Source organism: Trichomycterus rosablanca, chromosome 24, assembly GCF_030014385.1.
Source record: "Trichomycterus rosablanca isolate fTriRos1 chromosome 24, fTriRos1.hap1, whole genome shotgun sequence".
Taxonomy (NCBI): Eukaryota; Metazoa; Chordata; class Actinopteri; order Siluriformes; family Trichomycteridae; genus Trichomycterus; species Trichomycterus rosablanca.
In genome coordinates, this window is record NC_086011.1 from 4,136,945 (window position 1) to 4,155,296 (window position 18,352).

Genomic DNA, 18,352 nt, shown 5'->3' on the forward strand with positions numbered 1-18,352 from the left:
CTTTTACATGTGGGCAGTGGTAGCCCTGGGTTAATATACTGGACTACTGATGAAGGAGACTGGTTCAAGCCCGGCCACCACCAAGATGCCACTGTTGGGCCCCTAAGCAAGATCCTTAATCCTCATTTGCTTGCAGTGTATTAGGTTACAATTGCACGTTACTTTGGATAAGTGGGCTGCTAAATGCCATAATGTACAATGTACATTAATAATGATAAAAAAAAAAATAATAATAATAATAATCTGTACCATAGGTGGATTATTTGGATTTGGAATTAGGAATGATCCAGTAAACTTAACAATTATTTTTTCAATACCACTTTGGTGATTTAGTAAATTCCCAGCTTTATACTCTGAGACCATGGTGTGACCCCCTTTTTCGTGGTTCTGAACCTTTGGTTAAAATCCCTTAATTTTATGATGAACCAAATGAAGTTTCTGCTTTGAACACTTGGTGCTGCTATTGTTGCTTCTATTTGCCATCAGGACAATTCTATACTGAGTTCTCTCTTATGTTACCCAGACACATGCTGGTAGGTTTAAAGAATTACATTTAATCCACAAATGCAAGTGTTAATAATCCGAAAATTTTCTATTATTTTATGTGGGTGTTATGAGGGTTTTTTTCTTTTTTACCTAGTTGGTGGGAGATTGTTGAGGATTCTCAGCCACACTACACTGAAATATGACTTTTTTAAATTCATAATTAAAGTTTAGTTTTGTAGTTTCTTGCTGTGGTTACTTAGGTCTTAATTTTTCTCCCTAATAAAATGCAGACATTTCACAGAAATAATTATGTATTATTTTGTAAAACAAATTTCACCTCATTTACAATAGCAGGAAATAATGTGACTTGTTTTGGAAATATTTTGGCAGTATTAACGGGAACAGCGATAATTAATCACAGTAAATAAATGAAAACAATGTTCAGCAAGCAGCAATGTGTGTTTTGGATGTTGTTTATTTATTTAAATATGCATTCCAGCAAAGAAAAGAAAAGAAAAGAAAAAAATGACCTAAATGTTGGTCCTGCTGTTAGACTATTCTTAGCAGTCCAGGAAAAGCTTGTGGTCTTTTAGAATGTTCAGCAGTTGATAAAGCTGAGCTGAGGTCACCACTTTTTCCTGCTCATCAGTTCACAGTGAGCTCTTGTCCTTTAATGGGAGTTTTGACAAATCGGTTCTGGTAAATATGTTGGGAGATGTGGGGGAGGACGTCGCCATTTACAGACTTGTGTTAGTTAATGAACTTGGTGAAAGGAACTGGGTGACAGACGCACCAGCTGCCAAAGCCACAGTTCTTTGTTTTCTTATGTTAGACATGATTAAGTTGGACAGTCGAGCCCAGGGTTTAGATCTACTGTGTCTTTGTGAACGTAATCCTGTGATGATTACATTCTTGATCCTGGGTGCGGAACAGTGTTCAGACCAAGTGTAAAAACCTCGCACACTGCTTTTTAATTATTAAAATCTTCTTGAGGCACTTTTCAAATAATCAGCTCCTTTAGGCTACATCCCTACAACAAGGATTCTGTATTTTTTGGTGTAGCGGATTTAAAAGAAATTTGAATTATTTAGGGGTCACACAGAGCCCACATCACTAAAGTGCTTCTTCTGTCGACCATTATTTAGACTAGATCTGTATATTTTTGACAGGCTGTTATCACTGAAGTAACTTATGAATGACTAAATGTTTACAAATTGGTTTCTTAATGTTATGTAAGCTTAGATTTAGTCAACCGCATTTATGACTATGTTCCTTTAGTGTGGAGTTAAATGTGGGCAGTTTTATTCAGGCTATTGGGCTGAGAGCACCACATGCTGCCAGTAGACCAGCTGTGAAAGACATCAGGCCGTCTGAATAAGATTAAAGTTCATGTCTGTTGTACTTCCACTATATATGGATTTACTGGCTATGTAATATTAAAGGTGCATGAGGAGCAGTTAGAATGGTGCTCTATTCCCCTTTATTCCCCCTGAGATCCTGGCCATGTTAGATGCAAACACAGCAAGCATGACTCGTTACTTTGAGTTATAGATAGAAACGACTCAGCTAGAAACAAGCCGGTGAAGCCCTGAGCTTTTAGAGATTTTTTATTTATGAACAATCTGCACATATTTGTTTCTTTTGTGTCATTTGTTAATACACGTGCTGAAAGTCAGTTGGATGTATTTACATGTTTTCATGTAAGGCTGGAGGGAAACATCACACTGTTTGTTCAGCATTAATCACAGTCATGACACATTTTATTATGTTGTCTAGTATAAATATAAAAGATAACACAATAAAATATGTCTTGTCTATGTTATTTTCTCTATCGTTATTTGTAATGTTAAAGACAGTAAAATACTGACCTGTCACCTGCATGTCTGGTACTGAATATTTCACTTTGTCCAGCCACTGTCAGTCACCTGCATAGTCATGGCGTAGTCTTTAAGATCCAACAATACATTGTGTGTTCATATATACAGTGTATCACAAAAGTGAGTACACCCCTCACATTTCTGCAGATATTTAAGTATATCTTTTCATGGGACAACACTGACAAAATGACACTTTGACACAATGAAAAGTAGTCTGTGTGCAGCTTATATAACAGTGTAAATTTATTCTTCCCTCAAAATAACTCAATATACAGCCATTAATGTCTAAACCACCAGCAACAAAAGTGAGTACACCCCTTAGTGAAAGTTCCTGAAGTGTCAATATTTTGTGTGGCCACCATTATTTCCCAGAACTGCCTTAACTCTCCTGGGCATGGAGTTTACCAGAGCTTCACAGGTTGCCACTGGAATGCTTTTCCACTCCTCCATGACGACATCACGGAGCTGGCGGATATTCGAGACTTTGCGCTCCTCCACCTTCCGCTTGAGGATGCCCCAAAGATGTTCTATTGGGTTTAGGTCTGGAGACATGCTTGGCCAGTCCATCACCTTTACCCTCAGCCTCTTCAATAAAGCAGTGGTCGTCTTAGAGGTGTGTTTGGGGTCATTATCATGCTGGAACACTGCCCTGCGACCCAGTTTCCGGAGGGAGGGGATCATGCTCTGCTTCAGTATTTCACAGTACATATTGGAGTTCATGTGTCCCTCAATGAAATGTAACTCCCCAACACCTGCTGCACTCATGCAGCCCCAGACCATGGCATTCCCACCACCATGCTTGACTGTAGGCATGACACACTTATCTTTGTACTCCTCACCTGATTGCCGCCACACATGCTTGAGACCATCTGAACCAAACAAATTAATCTTGGTCTCATCAGACCATAGGACATGGTTCCAGTAATCCATGTCCTTTGTTGACATGTCTTCAGCAAACTGTTTGCGGGCTTTCTTGTGTAGAGACTTCAGAAGAGGCTTCCTTCTGGGTTGACAGCCATGCAGACCAATTTGATGTAGTGTGCGGCGTATGGTCTGAGCACTGACAGGCTGACCCCCCACCTTTTCAATCTCTACAGCAATGCTGACAGCACTCCTGCGCCTATCTTTCAAAGACAGCAGTTGGATGTGACGCTGAGCACGTGCACTCAGCTTCTTTGGACGACCAACGCGAGGTCTGTTCTGAGTGGACCCTGCTCTTTTAAAACGCTGGGTGATCTTGGCCACTGTGCTGCAGCTCAGTTTCAGGGTGTTGTCAATCTTCTTGTAGCCTTGGCCATCTTCATGTAGCGCAACAATTCGTCTTTTAAGATCCTCAGAGAGTTCTTTGCCATGAGGTGCCATGTTGGAACTTTCAGTGACCAGTATGAGAGAGTGTGAGAGCTGTACTACTAAATTGAACACACCTGCTCCCTATGCACACCTGAGACCTAGTAACACTAACAAATCACATGACATTTTGGAGGGAAAATGACAAGCAGTGCTCAATTTGGACATTTAGGGGTGTAGTCTCTTAGGGGTGTACTCACTTATGTTGCCGGTGGTTTAGACATTAATGGCTGTATATTGAGTTATTTTGAGGGAAGAATAAATTTACACTGTTATATAAGCTGCACACAGACTACTTTTCATTGTGTCAAAGTGTCATTTTGTCAGTGTTGTCCCATGAAAAGATATACTTAAATATCTGCAGAAATGTGAGGGGTGTACTCACTTTTGTGATACACTGTATATGCACACAGTTGATCCTGAAAAGGTAGTTTTACTTGAGTACCTGTTTGTTGAGAATCGTTAAAGTAAAGCGATGTTGGTATTGACCAATGAGATTACGGTATTGTGACAGCTTTAATAAACCATGCACGATTACCATGCAGGTAAACATTTGGTAGACGTATTTAAAAACACTGGTGTTGTTTGAAAATGATTTCTATTACTATTCAGGTAAAAATTTGACATAAGGTAAACAAGTTTGCAAGTTGCTTCATCACAACTTTTACATAAAATATTTTGCTTTTTCTGTTTTTAATTGATGAAAGCTATAGCACACACTTCTGTCTTCATTACAGCAGTTAAGTTTCAGAGCAGTAGTATTAAATCATATTATAATGACGTAATGACTTGATTTTATTTTTAAAGCATTAGCTTATAGCCGTACTCTTGGCAGTTACAGTAATACTGAGCTTACTCCCTGTTTATGGTTTATATTTTGGCTTGTCTTTACATTTATGGCAGAAGATCAGAGACTCACTAACCAGGCAATGGGCAGCGTTAATCTCATGCCTTAAATACTCACCCAATCCTGGTTAAAACCTCATTCAGAAGCTAAAGCTATCGGATGTGAAGTACAATCACTTGGGCTAATAATAGTGCATGACATCAGTGAACACATCTGTATGTAGACAAGTGCTATCCACTGTTTCAGGGTTTGAGTTGAGGTTTTGCCAAAGCCTGTTATTTTTAACACATGTTGGTTGAGGAGGAAAGGCCTCTCGTGGTTAAAGTTTTAGGAAAGAGAAAGAAGCGGCAAGGAAATCTCTTCAGCTTGTCCAACAGCACTTAAACCTAAAGCTTCTCTGGAACTTTTCTACAGTTGGTTTGGCCTGCAAACAGTCGCATTCTCCACATGATAGCTGTGACTGACTTTCTCTGAATGAGATTTATGCACTACATCAAACAGAACAACTTTAAGAGCTTTGTTGTATTTCATTGAACGTGTAGAGAAATATGTATCTGGCTTTAGGTTTCTTTTCCATACAGCCTAAATAATGTTTATAACAAGGATTGTAATTTATATTGTTCACTTATAAGCAAAAACGGTTAATTAACTATGTAGCCACACGGAGAATGAACAGTTATACCATAGTTATTAACCCATGTTATTTAACCATTAGATCTTTTAATGCTAGTTTTTAAGCAAGGCAGTGCATTGGCTTGTGTTTGGGTCCCATTAAGATTAATGAAGTGGGCGTGTCTGTCAACGAAACTCATGGCCCCTTTCCATTACATGGTACCGTATGGTAATGACTACCATCTAATTTAATAGTGCAAATTCAGTGCAGTCACTAATATGTCTACATGAGGTACACTTGGGTTCTGATTTTGCACTCTGGTTGCCTGCTGCGGCTGCTGTTGTTTGGCTTGGGACTGGGGAGCACTTCTAATTATACTCTGACGTTTTTAACTGCACTAGCCATGTGTACAATATTTTCGATTAATCTCTTTAGACATCAAGAAAAAAAAACTATGAAGGTGTTATTGTCTTTACAAAGTTTTTTTTTTTGCTCACTTGTTCACTTTTTTGTGTTCAGGCCCTGCTGACTATACTTAAACCTTTGTGGTATCTGATGGTGTCATTTTCTGTTTGTCCAGATGAGCTGCAGCGGGCAAACCTGGAGCCTGAAGACACAGAGCAGGTCATCGACCAGTTGCACCGAGAGCTGCTGGAAGCACAGGAGCTCGCCAACACTGGCAAGCAGAAGTGTCTCGAACTACAGGGTATTTATTTACCTGTTACTTCAATAATGTCATTATTTTAGCATTCAGTCCCATAGTGATGTGCATGTAATTTTAGTTTTATAATAACGTATATGAACATGTGTCAGAGCTGTCTGGTCAGTTCCCTTCCAGTGAGGTAAAAATCTAAAATCTGGTAAACAGTTTCACATCATCATGTAACATTGTGAAATTAGATGACTTATGTAACCAAGAGATTTTACATGATCAGATTTCTCAGGTACATGTAAACCCTCTAATCAAATACTTGTCATCGGATTTCTTGCAGTTCTCTGATTGTGTCGTGTTTCTGTATCAGTTACTTTTAACCACAGCTTTTTGTTGTTATTTGCACTGTGTTAAAAGTTCTACTATTCATTCACTTTTAGCCTTACTTGAAGAGGAGCGGAGAACCAACAGGCAGCAAACTGAGGAATCAGCCAAACAGATCCAATACCTACAGAGTGAGTGAAAATTAGAGCGGAATTTATTTAGCTTATTTATTCATTTTATGCTTTAACAAAATGTAACTGTTTAGCGCAAGAAATCCCTGTTTTTTCTTGTTACATCTGGTTACATACAGATGTATAATTACTTGATAGAATAGAGATAAACAATTACCATTCTACCACTCTGTGTTGCATGTGTAAAAATCATTGTTGACCTAGATTTGGGATAGAAATGTCAAAAAGATAAGATCTAATTAAGTTTAAAAAACAAACAATGAAAACCTTGTAAAATGAGTTAACCAAAACTACATTATTGTTGATGTAAAAAATATTTTACATCACACCGCAGCTTTTTGTTTAGGTTAGACGTCCAAATACTTTTGGCCCTATAGTGTACGTAACAGAGTCAGTGATGCCATGTATATTCTAATAAGGTTGTTTACCATGCTTAACAGTGGTAACTTAACTTCATTTTTGTCTCATCTAATTATAGAACCCAGTTCCAGTCACAGTTGCAGCAGCATTTAACAAACCATGTGCTTATATGTGTAGTCAGATTAAAATGTCAATCATTATGGAGCTGACTGTATTTGAGTATGTAAACTTTTATCTCTGTGTCCTTCTGTAGACCAGCTAGCAAAGCTGCAGTCAGACATGGAGTCCCTGCGTGAGCAGAGGGAGAACACTATCACTAACACGCGAGAGGAACTCTACAGTGCCCAGGAGGAAGTGGTCATGCTCCGCCACGCCATGGATGCTGCCACTGCGGAGAGGGAGCGCGAGATCTCTGTCCTACAGAAAGACCTTAGCACGGTCACTACCGAACTCGACATGTGGAGAAAATCTGCGTCCCAGTACGAGCTGGAAATCAACAACCTGCAGGAAAACTTCAAGCTGCAGAGCCAGAACCAGGAGCGAGCCTCACAGCTGCAAGGTGCTCACCGCGTATATTACCGCGTATAACACTTCATCATCTGTTATTCCGTCAGCCTTGTATTACAGCCTTATATACTGTTTTTACTCCGATTAACCACATCCTTCAAGCCTGCACTTACAGAATAATCTGGTTATTAAGGCTTTAGTGTCTTTCAAAAAAGGTTATGAAACCTTTGGAACTGCCTGTATTCAATTAATTGCTCATAAAATCTGATCTTTATACATGTCAGCAAGTAATACCAATCAATTCTATTTGTTTCAACGCATAAAACAATTACTTAATGAAAAGTATTTCTTCTAAATACCAAACAAATGGTGCGTACCACACAAATGTACGTAAACTTTTGATTACAGTTGTATCCTGTCTCTGTGAGGTTTTTTTGAGACATGCCATTGTGTTTGGAAAAACATCATATCATTATGGTCAACCCCAACGTTTTGTTGTTCATAGTGTCTTAAATGATTTTCCATTTCCTGCAGCCTCCAAAACCCTGCTGTATATAAATATTTAAAAAACAGCATCTCTGCTCTGTATCAGCACATTTATACTAAATCACATCGCAGAACTGTTTCCAAATGTAACAATCCTAACTTATTTTTACTCTCCTTGTGTTTACAAATTAAAAGTAAGCAAGCGTGGTGCCCGGCGTGATGCTGCTGCTTGATTTCTCCACCGTTATTGTAATGCTGATGTTCAACAGAAAAAACATCGTTTACACTCTGGGACTAAGATGCAGAGCTCTGATCCTCAAAAACAGTTTGGGTCAGATGCAAAAGCAAACAGGATCGAAATTAATGACACAGGCACAGAATTAAGCATTATTTTCTAAGCCATTCATCTGCTTGCACAACATGTGCTTGACAGTAGGCTTACACCTGGTATCTATTTGCCCAGCTTTGAGGGGGGCCTGATTCTCAAAGCATATTTTCTTCTTGTCCCATGTCATGGAAACTTTCATTTCCCACCAACCACACTGGTTTTCTGGCTCTTCCCACCAACTTATCTTTTGTATTTGTGTGCATTTGTAGTTTGTTGTTTTATTGATACATTTTAGCCTTGAATAGACTTTTCCTTTACATGTACACATTACGCTTGGTATTAAGTGTCAAGCTGCCATATATGTAGGTATTAAGTAGAATTGAAAACTCCAGTAAACAGACACACAGTTGGTGGGTAAATACTGATTGAGCTCTTGTGAAAATAATGAGTACTATGTTACTGGATTAAGAGAGTTACCATGCAGAATGCTTTTAACCACAGTAAAGAGACCTCAAGTGATAGACTCAGACCTTTCAGAGCACTCGGTTGGTGCAGCGCTAGAACACAAAGTCGAATCTCAGCTCTGCAACCGGCAGGTCAGGTGCTTATATAAACAATTATTGGACGATCACATCACTGTGTGACTCTCCGTGCATGATACTGATCCTCTCCTCAGTCAAGAGTGGAGGTCTGCAGCAGTAGAGGTGAAATACAGTCGGGTAATTAGTCACAATGGGTGAAAATGAATGTAAAAAATGATCTAGCTAGCTTTTCGAATAGCTTTTTTATGCAGTTTTGTTTTGTCTAATGATTCTAACGCTTCACCAAGCTTCATAAAGAGCTGAAGTCTAACTTGTCTCTCTCTCTTACATTTAGCTAAACTAGAGAACCTACAGGCCGAGTGTTCCAGCCTTCATGAAGAGTGTAAGTCTCTGCGCTCAGAGAAAGTGGCTCTGCTGGAAAAACTGCAGAAGCTTGAGGTGGAGCTAAGCAGGTGAGTAAATCCCTCAGTGATACTTGTTAGTTAGCTGGGGGGTTTTTGGGTTAATTTGCACAAATAGACCCCATCTCCACAGCCTACCAGAACAGCTTTTTTAGAACATAATAGTCAAAGGTTGCACATATAAATTAGTTATACGAGCCTGCCTGGTAATTTTCCCCTGGCACCTATCATTTCTAGGATGTTTCACTATGCGAATGGTGGCAAGCTTTCATTCTGTTTGTGGTTTGCATATGTTAAATTAGTTATTGTATGTATATGCATTTAAAACATCTGGCTACCTGTAAATAAATCACAGAGTTTAATTATGTAACTTGGGTCTGTAATTGTAAATGACCTTTAGCTAGACAGCGAGCTAACTTTTTAAAAGCTAAAGCTAATGGGCAGGGTCCGATTGCACACCCTGTTGGTGCAACCATTTAACATTGGAGTGTACAGTTGGATAATGTCATTTTAAGGAATTTAGGCTAGCCTCATATTATGGGATTTGATATTTGAGGCTTTTTCAGCATATGTTATGGTATGACTTTGTAAAGCTCCAGAGAGCAAAGCGCCACGCTGAGCTGCAGCCTGAACGCTCTGGAGAAAACACAAGGTGACCTGGAGAGCAAGCTGGGTTCCATCCAGGACCAGCACCAGCAGGACGCCAAAAGACTGAAGGTGCAGCTCGCCAAGGCTGAGAGCCACACTGAGATCCTTCAGAAAGAGGTCCTGAACATTTCACATCACTTCTGGTGGTACAGTAGTTCATGCTTTGATTACTACGTTTAGGAAAAGAGGTAACCGAGTATGTGGTTTCATTTCTGTCTCCAGTATGAGGACACTCAGAACCAGCTGTCGGATCTGCGGCAGAGATATAATCAGTCGGAGCAGGAGAAGCGTTCCATTAATGATGAGCTGGAGCAGTGCAAGGTCAACCTGAAACTGCTGCAGGAGCAGGGCAAGAACGTGAGTGCATTCCCTGCCCTTTGGGGCACAAGGTTTACCAATCCACTCATGCTTTCCTTCAGCCATACAGGTACAATAGTGCACTTTATAACCATGTGTACAAAACCTCAGTAAACAGTGATAGCTCTGTGGTTAAGGTCCTTACAGTGTTTACTCTGGCTGTAAAATTAGCTTTACAAATCAGACATAATCCTCTCGGTGTAACTGAACTGCATTCAGTGTTTAATCAGAGATGGTATCAGGAAGAGAGGGAGCCTGCTGTTGTCATTTCCAAGCAGGACGTTCTCATTCCTGCATTGTTGGTGAGAATATTTCAGCACCGTGTTGATTAGACAGGATGCGACTCTCTCTGTTTGAACGCGGTTAATTAGCTGCTGGTGCTATAGATCCTTTCTACATTACAGTCAGCACAAAGTTGACGTCCTGCAGTTCTGGCAGGGCAACTGGGAAATAAGACATTCAGGCTAAATATAGGATACCAGTTTTGTGCCTTGTAGGCTACTCTGATGCATTTAATTAGACAAGATGAAAGGTGTAGGTGTAAACAACATGTTCCTGTTTGGTCATGTTGTTTAAGCCTGTTTTGAGCTTTCACTTGTTTATAATGCTTATTTTCTTTATTTAGTTTTTGACTTTTGGTTGCACAGAGCTGTACACTGCTTTTAGCATTTTAAACATCACTAGCCTGACCTATTATGATGCACTTTTGCTTTTGGTTGATTAATGCCGTTAGATAGCACTCCTTAAACTGAAAATGTAAAGTGGCCCTCCACCACTTACTTACACGTTTATGAGCTTCTTCACAAAACAATTAATACAGCAAAGATTTCCTAGCTTAAGCCAGTTACATCTGATTGTTTAAAAACATCACAGTAATCTAAAAATGCCATTCAACTTAGGTACCCAAACTAGTTTTTGTATATAATCTGACTACCACATTAGACCTTCAGATGTTTAAGTTGTGGAGGGCCCCTTCATTACCATTTTCAGGCTGTTAATTTTCAGTAATGAATGCTCCTCACTGCCCTTGTTCCTGATATCCTGCTCCTCATATTAAAATCTGTTGCTATCAGACATGCAGTAATTGTTTTATGTTAATTTACCTTCTCCCTGGACTATATGTTCCATTGGAGTCTTTGTTTGTTTTTGAGTTAGCCACACCCCTGTAGACCCAGTTTCTGTTGATTGATTCTTGTAATATCCCTTCCCTCCTCTAGCCATCCATATTGCAGCCTGTCCAAGCCATTTTCATCGGCCTTATCCTGGCTTTGCTGTATTGGTGCTTCAGCCAATAGTGGTAGAAAGGTACACAGTGCTTCTGTCTGTGTGTGTGTTTTTTTTTCTTTCTTTCTTTCTTTCTTTCTTTCTTTCTTTCTTTCTTTCTTTCTTTCTTTCTTTCTTTCTTTCTTTCTTTCTTTCTTTCTTTCTTTCTTTCTTTCTTTCTTTCTTTCTTTCTGTACTTTGCACTTTGTCTTGTATATCAAATGTGCATGACCATAAAAACACTCATGCTTCACCCAAAATCCCTTTTTGGTGGGAAAGTTAACATTTCTTTCTCATTTGTACAATTTCATCCACTAATCCACGGTCATTAATTACTTGTCTTGCCTGAAACACTTTGGAGGTAAATTTGTGCAGCAGAGATTTTGGTTTCTTTTATTCCTTTTCTCACCCACCTTTTCTCACACTGCTTTTATTCCATGTAACATTTGAAGAAAGAATGTTTGGTGAAAGTGTTTTAATAGCAAAACTCCTCCAGGGTTAAAAGATCTGCTCTTGTCTTATTCTCTTCATTCTAGTTTGTAATTTAACTAAAATGTCATGATACTTTTTTATTTTCTATTTTTTATCGTATTTTTATTTTCCATAACTATAACATTGTGGTCTTTAATACTAACACTGTTTGCCATTATATTTTTTCTTTATTTATTTATAAATGCCAACTTTTTTTGTCAGTTCACCATTTCATTCTCACCTCTTTTTCTCTGCAACTCTTTCTCTTCTGCTCTGCTGTTGGCTCTGGTGCTGCTGTTTACTCACAGTTGTTGACCTCAGATCTGTTGTACTCTTTCTCCGGTCTCTTTTTAGACCGGTTGGATGCCCTGGATGCCGGTGGTCGCTGTGATGGTTGCCGTGACAGCAGTTGTGCTGTATCCCAGTCTGTCTAAGAGCTCCTCCTGAACCAGAGCATCACAAAGCAGCACAGCTTACCTTCTCTATCCAATATCATTTTAATCCTGAGGTCAGGTTTATTTTAATCCTGAGGTCAGGTTTAGTTCTGATTGATTACCTCTGGTTTTGTGAATGCTGCCCCAGGGTGTCTAGGCTGTATAAACTTAAATGTACATATTCTAGAGAAAGAGGGGGTATAAATGGTAATGGTAACTTTTATTATAGATAAAGAAATATATCTGCTTTTGAGTTTGATGGGAATCCTGTTGGCCTAAACTAGGCTTTTTTTCCTGGGGTACCAAATGTTTTTCTGTTCTGTGGTTTGCCATGTTAGGTGTTAATGTGGTATTCCCAATAGATGCAAAGCCAAATGAATGGTAAACGATGAGGCACAATGTGGTAAAGTGCCTGATTTAACTACTACTAGATGCGTGTAAACACTCATGACACATTTTTGTCCTCAGTGAAGTGCCACTCATGCTCCACTAATGTGGTGTTTCATTCAGAATCGTCTCTCTGTGCTGTTGTTCTCCGTTCCAGACGACCTGTTTCCACCGTCGCAGCACACTGAGCTCATTGTTCTCTTGTTGATTTGTATTGTGGACTTAAAAACCTTCTGCTCAAGACACTACAGTACTTTAATGATATTGTAATTTTAATTTCACTCAGATGTGAGATGGCGGGCAGCATTGGGTTAGATGTGTTGTAGCGTTTTCTGACGAGCTTTCCTGCCATTTGACTGTTTTATTAAGGTTTGGAACAGTTTGGGATCAAGAAAGCTGCAGTACGTTGTTTCTGTGTACAGACTGTTTGCAGAGATCTTACTGCCTTATCTGGAACATGCAGCTCTAGCTGTCAGGAAAAAAATAGATAAAAAAGTCAGAATTTAAATAAAGTGCTACTATTCATTTACGTAATGGAAGCACAGAAATGTCAGATTTTTTAGGGTGAAATGAAAGGGAATGTGGTCCGATTTAAAATCTGGAATTAAGAAATGAATCGGAATTAAAATGCAGTTTGTGTGGTGTTGGGTTACATATTGTCTGCTGCAATGTAAATAAACTCGTTCATTAAACAAATGCCTAATCTTGTTCCACGGTGTCAGAAAGTCCTTCTATTTTGAAAAGCATAAATAAATAAAAAATCTAAATGAACTAATGCAAAGCATGTTGTAGCACGGAGAGGTTTGCTCTGAAGCTCGTCCTTGAGCGCGCTTTGCTGTGAAGTTCCTTTTTTATTCACACATTGCTAGAACGCCTTGCTAAATAAAATCTGACCTAGACGTTGTTTTGTAAATATGTACGTACGAATGTATGTGTGTAAATGTATATAATATTCACAAAATAAATATTAGTGACACTGATCACTGTAAATGTTCTGCTGCAGTGCATTCTCAAAAAGTGGGGTCGTTCTTTTTTTCCATTTATTTGTCCCCCACGCTAGACCAATTCTTATTGTTTGCTTTGTTTTTATCATCAGTCACAGGTTATGTTTGTTTGGTCATTAAGAGGACACTTCTTGAAGCAAAGATAAATACCAGGTTCATGTGAGCACTTACAGTCTATGGTGTTTAGTACACTAGCTAAATCTGCAAATGTTTTAATTGTAGCCTATTAAGCTGGTTTCACACTTACTACCTTTGCATAGATACTGTTATTATCTACACAAGCTGGCCAAACACACATGCAAGTAGTAGTAGTAGTATCAACCACTGCCAGTCATTAGTGTTAAACTTTTCTAGTTTTTTTGGGGTCAAAAAGTCACATTCTCACTCCATTATTTTAGTACATGCATATTTGCTTAAACAAGCTTTACATTTGTGGTAAATATAGAGCAGTTCTTAGTCTTCATTCCTAATCTGTAACTCAATCATTTAAATGAGAATTGATATGCATTTATGCTGCACTCAGCTTTGTCTACGCTGATGATGAAACTTACTAAAATTAAACTGATTTAATGATTTAACTTAGCTTTAACATGGTCTAAAATGATACACGCATCACCTCCCTGTGTGTTTTCAGCATGCCGTTTAGTAGCATGGTATATTATGCACTGTTAGGATGATCCTTATGATCTTATTATGATCGTTATTATTATTATGATAATTATTATGATAATAATTAGGGATTACTTGGCGAGGTAGTAAAGCACCGTTTTCGGCTTTGTGGTTTAGAGAGTTTCTACTTATGTAAACTTAAACCTATTAACTGGGTGGCTCAGTGGGTAGCACCGTCACCTTACATCAAAAAGGTCCTGGGTTTGATCCCCAGGTGGGGTGGTCTAGGTCCTTTCTGTGTGGAGTTTGCAAAGCCTAATAAATAAATAAACCTATTAACTGAGATGCAAATGTCATCCTATAAATGCTGAAAGGACCAGAGCAACAAAAAAAATTCCTTTGTGCCCCTAAAAACATAAAATACCTGGGTAGGGTCAATAAATGATGCAAACCCAAAATGCTGATTTTAAATTTGTCTGCCTGGTTAGCTGACTTAATCTGAACAGTGAAAGCCTACCCCCTGGTTTGGACTTGATGTAAAGGCTCTGCTGACTGCTCCACTTTTAATTCTTTGAGTATTTTGTGCATTTATGAGATACAGAATCAGAATTTCTAACCTTCACGTCTGTGTTGGTTAGAAAGATTCAAACAAAGCCATGCTTTAATGTAACTCAGATGGTTGATGATGTCAGAAGCAGGAGTGAGGGAGTCCTCCAGGCTCGCTCTCAGTCAGAGGTCTCTTCTGGCGCTAAACATTCGAACATTGCTGCCTGTCTTCCTAAGAGTTATTACTTGTTCATCAAAGGTCAGAGTTCAGTGTTTGATATTGTTTTATTAACATTTGTTTAAACTTTTATAGTTTTGTAAGCTTAAGATATCTAGTGTGTTGAAATGTAAAATAGAATTACAATTAATATAAGATAATATAGTGGGGGGGAAAACACACACAGCACCAAAACACAAAGCCCAGTAGGTAGTAGGTGTGAAGCCAGCTTTAATGCAACTTCTCATAATGGCACTAGTGTTTTTCTTTTCATGATTTTTTTATTTAACTTGCACAAAAGACAAAACCTGAAGTCTATACAATAATTCTACTCATAAAATCTACAAACTCTGCAGTCTGCACAACCAAACAATAGGTACATGACATTCAACCTGTACATAATTTTTTGTATTTTTGTTTATTAATATTTTTGCAGATATAGTTTTAAGAAGCAGTAGTTCAATTAACTTTCCTGAATAGATAATTGTCTATAATTCTATTTTGTTATGAATTGAGAGAGTTACAGAAGAGTTTCTGGAATACAGAGTTATGTTTTTGCACTAACACATGTGATGTGCATGGTTTTAATAAAAACATTAGTTCTCCACTGCAAGTTGTGTTTTTGATTTATTCGGCTCATGGATGTCCTGAGAGGACACTGATAGTAAACACAGTTGATGTACAGTATAACAGAGAACTGATAAATGTATTGTGCACACATATAAGATGAGTAATGCTTAATTGACTAATCAACCTGTCAAGCCTGAATCTGACAATTACACTGCATTACCAAAAATATGTAAACACCTAAACTCCCCACGGGCATTAATATTAATATATATTGTAGTTTGTGCTCTTTGTTCTTCTGGCCTCTTTTTCTAAACCTCTCTGCAACTCTCCAGACTATTTTATTATGTACCTTAATTTGGGAGTTGGGGCATTGACATGCTGAACCAGAAAGGATCCTTCCCAAAGTGTGCAATTCTTTAGAACTCTACACCTGTGTAGAGTTTTAAAACTGCCTGGTAGAGTATACACATTGGTATGTGGGCCAGTGATAGCTCAGTGGTTAAGGTACTGGACTAGTAAACAGAAGGTTGCCGGTTCAAGCCCCGCCACCACCAAGTTGCCACTGTTGGGTCAATTGCTCATCGTGTTCAGCTCATTGTGTAAGTCGCTTTGGATAAAAAATCCATTGCTAAATGCTGAAAATGTAAATGTATGTGATTGGAGCAGTGTACACTTGCAGGACAGTGGGTCTCCAAATGGAGTGCTTAAAAATGTCAGCACTTGAATTTGACTGGAGAAACTGATGGTCAGGTCACTAAGAGCTTCTTTAAGATCCATTGTACATTCAGTGGTTGTTCATGACGATTGCACATCTGCCTGCTTTCTTTTTCATTGTACCTTTTAGAGAAATAGTCATAGTAAAGGTTTTAAATAAAATTTCTTCAGTTTTTGTCATCATTCATAAGCAATTCAGATTCTGCACCGAATTCTGCGGTCTCCTCTGAACCTGACATACCTGTGACATTAAAGAATGTGAACATGATGCTGAGTCAATATTTTCTGTTGTTGAAACCCCAGGCATCTCGACACCCTCACACAGAAATCTTGGCCATCTGTCAGGAAGCTTTATAGTCAGCAGGATCTAAACCACATCAGGAGATAGTCGACACAATCGATTCTTCTCAAGGGCAGAGATTTTTACAGCTTGATCCTGTGCAGTTTTTCTGTGGTTGAGTTGTTTTTTGTTTTGTTGTGACTGATCGTAATGTGGAGTTTGAACCTGGCAAATAAGAAAGATAAAAGATGAGGATTGGGCTACAGGAATACATTACTTATTATAGGTAATCTGTGATCCCCAGTAAGGCCTTAGACATCTGTGACAGAGAGTACAAGAGACATTGTATTTATGGCATGTGATAATAGCTGATTGTAAATCTCCCAGACATTTTATGAGTCGGTGTAAAAAGAGAGCGACTAGCGTCACCTGTTTTCAAGAAAGCACGTGCCAGCCAGTTTTTTTTAGTGCTGGTGACTGGGAGACTGTTTTACAACACACTGCATTAAACTCTTTTGCGTATGGGATGCATAGTTGCCATGCTAACTCTTCCACTGTCCAACAATAGGTATACATTTGTCAACTAGACAATGAAGCAATAGATGAAGCTCACCTTGAAGAATCCTGTTTTCTCCCAAATTGTGTGAATAGTTGGACATTTGTGCATCATTTACCAGTCTGAAGAGGTGGTGCCAGGATGCACTGTAGGACTATTTACCTCACAACGTAGACACATTAATGGGTCTGCTGGTAACATCCTGGTACCAGATACTACAGGACACCTTCAGAGGTCTTGCATAGTCCCTGCCTTAGCAGGTCAGAACTGTATTGACAGGATATAGAGGATGCTCATACTGTTTTGGCTGTGTACACTGTTAGGTAACCTTTAAGAACTACTGACTTTTTTATGAACTAAACTATGGGTTTGGTCTCTAATAATGTTCTGCCATGCTTTTAATGAGGTTTTTTTAGTTCCTGATTATTTTGGAGGAAGTTAAATGTCAGGTTAGCGCCTGGTCCCAAGTTAGTGTAACTTTTAACTATAACAAAATAAGTTTTCTGTTTTATTGCTCTTCACCTTGCTGTACTGATGAGCTTCATCTGTCCCATCCTCAGTAAGGATACAAGGTTTATGCCCCCTTTCTCATTTATAATCATAAGCTCTCATATACAAATGAACAAAATAAGGACCTTTAGATTAGGAGAGCATTGGAAAAGATCCACAACTCTTTTGAATGTACAGCAGTCAACTGAAGTGGTTTGGCCATCTTGCATGGATGTTCACCAGGTCAGCTCCAATGAAGGACTTGTTGGAGGGCTTATATCTTCATAGGTGGCTTGGAGAACTCTGTGGATAGCCCTATGAAGGGTTGGACTCTATAGCCAGGAATAGAGAAACCTGAGCTGCCCTTATTAGCATGCTTTGATATACTTCCACCATATTTGCATATGTGGATGTAAAGTTGTTCTGTTATTGTTCTGTTATTCTTCCACACCTTCCCTATGTTGTTTCTTTCTTCCTGCTGCGATATTTATGCACCATGGTGATAAACATGACTATTTACCTGTAGCTGAAGCTACTATTTACCTGATACTTGAAGCTTCCCCTGGTGACTTTCTGGATGAACTTGGAAAATATGCAGCATCCACTGAAATAAAAAATCTTTTTAAAAGAACTTTCAATTATTTCCATTTAAAAATCTACAATTATGAAATTTATTATCAAGGCTGAGTGTTAGTAGGCTAGTAACAAAAATGCCAGATGGGTCAAACACATCTGTTGAGAATAACAGCTGACCATGCGACATCTGAGGAATCTCAGACTGCCCTGTTGTAATTTCTGTGAATCCCTTCTCCCGATAAAACCCTCATCCCCCTTTGCACATGCTCA

At 38.8% G+C, this 18,352-nt stretch overlaps 1 protein-coding gene across 3 annotated transcripts in view; it reads left to right on the plus strand.

Moving 5' to 3' along the window:
* slmapa (sarcolemma associated protein a) overlaps nucleotides 1-13,501 on the plus strand; it is a 46,722-nt gene extending 33,221 nt beyond the window's left edge. For 2 of the 3 annotated variants that reach the window (XM_062987116.1, XM_062987118.1), the window contains 7 exons: nucleotides 5,751-5,876; nucleotides 6,263-6,337; nucleotides 6,951-7,256; nucleotides 8,895-9,012; nucleotides 9,555-9,726; nucleotides 9,832-9,966; nucleotides 12,055-13,501. In XM_062987116.1, the coding sequence (XP_062843186.1) occupies nucleotides 5,751-5,876; nucleotides 6,263-6,337; nucleotides 6,951-7,256; nucleotides 8,895-9,012; nucleotides 9,555-9,726; nucleotides 9,832-9,966; nucleotides 12,055-12,147 (1,025 nt within the window). In that variant the 3' untranslated portion in view covers nucleotides 12,148-13,501. Of the gene's footprint in view, nucleotides 1-5,750; nucleotides 5,877-6,262; nucleotides 6,338-6,950; nucleotides 7,257-8,894; nucleotides 9,013-9,554; nucleotides 9,727-9,831; nucleotides 9,967-11,183; nucleotides 11,272-12,054 lie in introns of all 3 variants that reach the window. The other variant, XM_062987117.1, reaches the window with a different exon arrangement.
* The last annotated feature ends 4,851 nt before the right edge of the window (nucleotides 13,502-18,352 follow it).